The 2110-nt window shown below is 38.0% G+C and overlaps 1 protein-coding gene across 1 annotated transcript; it reads right to left on the minus strand.

The window, feature by feature from the left end:
- Positions 1–357: 357 nt before the first annotated feature.
- Positions 358–1372, minus strand: LOC108194656 (uncharacterized). The gene is made up of 2 exons (XM_064081984.1): positions 463–1372; positions 358–380 (listed from the first exon to the last, which is right to left on the minus strand). The coding sequence occupies exons 1-2, from the start codon at positions 1370–1372 to the stop codon at positions 358–360; spliced, it is 933 nt and encodes a 310-aa protein (XP_063938054.1).
- Between the last annotated feature and the right edge of the window lie 738 nt (positions 1373–2110).

Genomic DNA, 2110 nt, shown 5'->3' on the forward strand with positions numbered 1-2110 from the left:
CGCTAACAATAAGAGTGCAATCTTTATAAACTTTGTTTACAAACAAATTCCTACCATTAGGGAGTTTTACCAGTAGAACATTATCTAAACTTTGCGCAGAAATATTCAACTTATCCACATACTTCAAATCCACAAAAGAATGAGTTGATCCAGAATCAAATAGAACATGCACGTCTTGAGAACAGAGTTGGAGCGTACCTGACACCACATCATTTGATATTTCAGCATCCTGAGTTGTCATGGCGTAGGTCCTAGCTATTGCCTTAGGTGCCGATTGGTGGGAAGTTCCTGCTGCCGGAATTTTGTTCCCTTTAGTTTCAACTTCAGTCTTGACTTTCTTCTGAGGGCAATCCCTTGCTAAATGACCTTGTCGTCCACAGCTAAAACAAGAGGTTACTTTAGGGTTTGGGCATTGAGTTGCTATATGCCCCTTTTCTCCACAATTATAACATAATCCCTCACCTCGATAGCAAAATTCACCACCATGCCTCTTTCCACATTTCTTACACTTAGGTGCTACCGTTCTCCTATCATTTTCCCGGAAATTCTCTTTCTTCATCCCTTGAAATTTCTTATTATCTCTCTTATACCCTGATTTAGGACTTAGTTCTGTCTCCCTTCCCCTTTTCTTATTGTGGAAAAATTGAGTGCGAGCTTCATATTCCCTTTCTGCAATCCTAGCTTTTCCAACCAACTTATCAAATTGCTCTAGTTCCAACAAAGAGACCCTTTCTCTAATTTGAGGTTTCAGTCCCTCCTGAAATCTCTGACATTTCCTAGCTTCAGTATTAACCTGATGAGGGGCAAACCTAGAAAGCTCCAAAAACTTTGACAAGTATTCTGACACAGACATTCCTTCTTGCTTCAATCCTAAAAACTTCATCTCCATCTCATTTTCCATACACGTAGGGAAATATTTATCAAAGAACAACTCCTTAAACCTCGTCCAAGTCATCGTTGAACAATCTTCTGTTTGTTTAATAGTGTCCCACCAAAATACTGCTTCCCCCCTTAAAGAGTGTGTTGCGAATTTCACTTTTTGTTCATCCAAGCATTCAGAAATTTCTATCACTTTCTCCATTTCCTTAATCCACATATTCGCAACATGCGGATCCAAATCTCCTTTAAATATCGGGGGATCAGCATCCTTAAAAGTCTTGTAAGTACACCTTCGCTTATTCTCACCTTCTCGCTCCGGATTATTTATACGATCTTGTTCTTCCACACGATCAGTGTTTACCTTAATTGTATTCGTATTTTCTTGATCTCCCCTAATAGTCTTCAACATATTTCTCATTTCCTCCAAAACCAACATCATCTCAGGACTAATTTGAATGCTAGGCCCAGCTCCACTACTATTTTCTTCATTCATCGTTACCTAAAAATCATATAATATATATTAGAACTCTGTTCTAATCCACATATCATACTAGCACTATAGTAAGTACTAAACATATAGTTTATTCCACACATTTACAACTAAAGTCCACATATCCCTTAGACATATTCTCCTAACTTAAAAACACACCAGTCTAGAATCTTAATTCTACTTTCGCCGATACTCCAACCTATAGCTCTGATACCACCTGTGGCACCCCCAGCCTGGGATGACCTCAGCAACCCGACCCGGGGATGTCATTCTACTAAACAAACCAAAATATATCTTCATAATCTCAACTTATCATTTCAGCATAACTTAAAAGTACATTTAACCTTACATCAACAGTCTCACACCATACGCCTCTAATAGTTCAGGTCTATACAAAATACATATTAACACACTTCTTCCGATTACATATACTTCTGCTAAAGTTTTATTGCTAATTCAACCAAGTCTAGCACTTCAGCTCACCACATTTTTACCCTTTCCAGAATAACCTTCTCCGGAATCCTTTCCTGTAGAGTCAGTACATGAAAAGAAAAGATGAGCTCATAAAGCTCAGCAAGCATATATAGTACAATTCAACTGAGTTTTATTCACAAAACTTTAATTGATCAAATCAATAATTCAACAGAGTCATCAAAACAGTTTCACACATTGATATGAGTATGAGTATTCAAACATGTTCACAAGTTCACACGTTCTATTGTTGGGGATCCCGGCCAGCTA

Source organism: Daucus carota, chromosome 7 (genome assembly GCF_001625215.2).
Source record: "Daucus carota subsp. sativus chromosome 7, DH1 v3.0, whole genome shotgun sequence".
NCBI lineage: Eukaryota > Viridiplantae > Streptophyta > Magnoliopsida > Apiales > Apiaceae > Daucus > Daucus carota.

What these genes read in the sequence shown, in the direction of transcription:
- LOC108194656 (XM_064081984.1), bottom strand. Translation starts at nt 1,372, where the DNA reads ATGAATGAAGAAAATAGTAGTGGAGCTGGGCCTAGCATTCAAATTAGT. An exon ending in TGGTGAATTTTGCTATCGAG is followed by an intron (nt 381 to 462) that starts GTGAGGGATTAT and finishes CTCTTGTTTTAG; the next exon opens with CTGTGGACGACAAGGTCATT.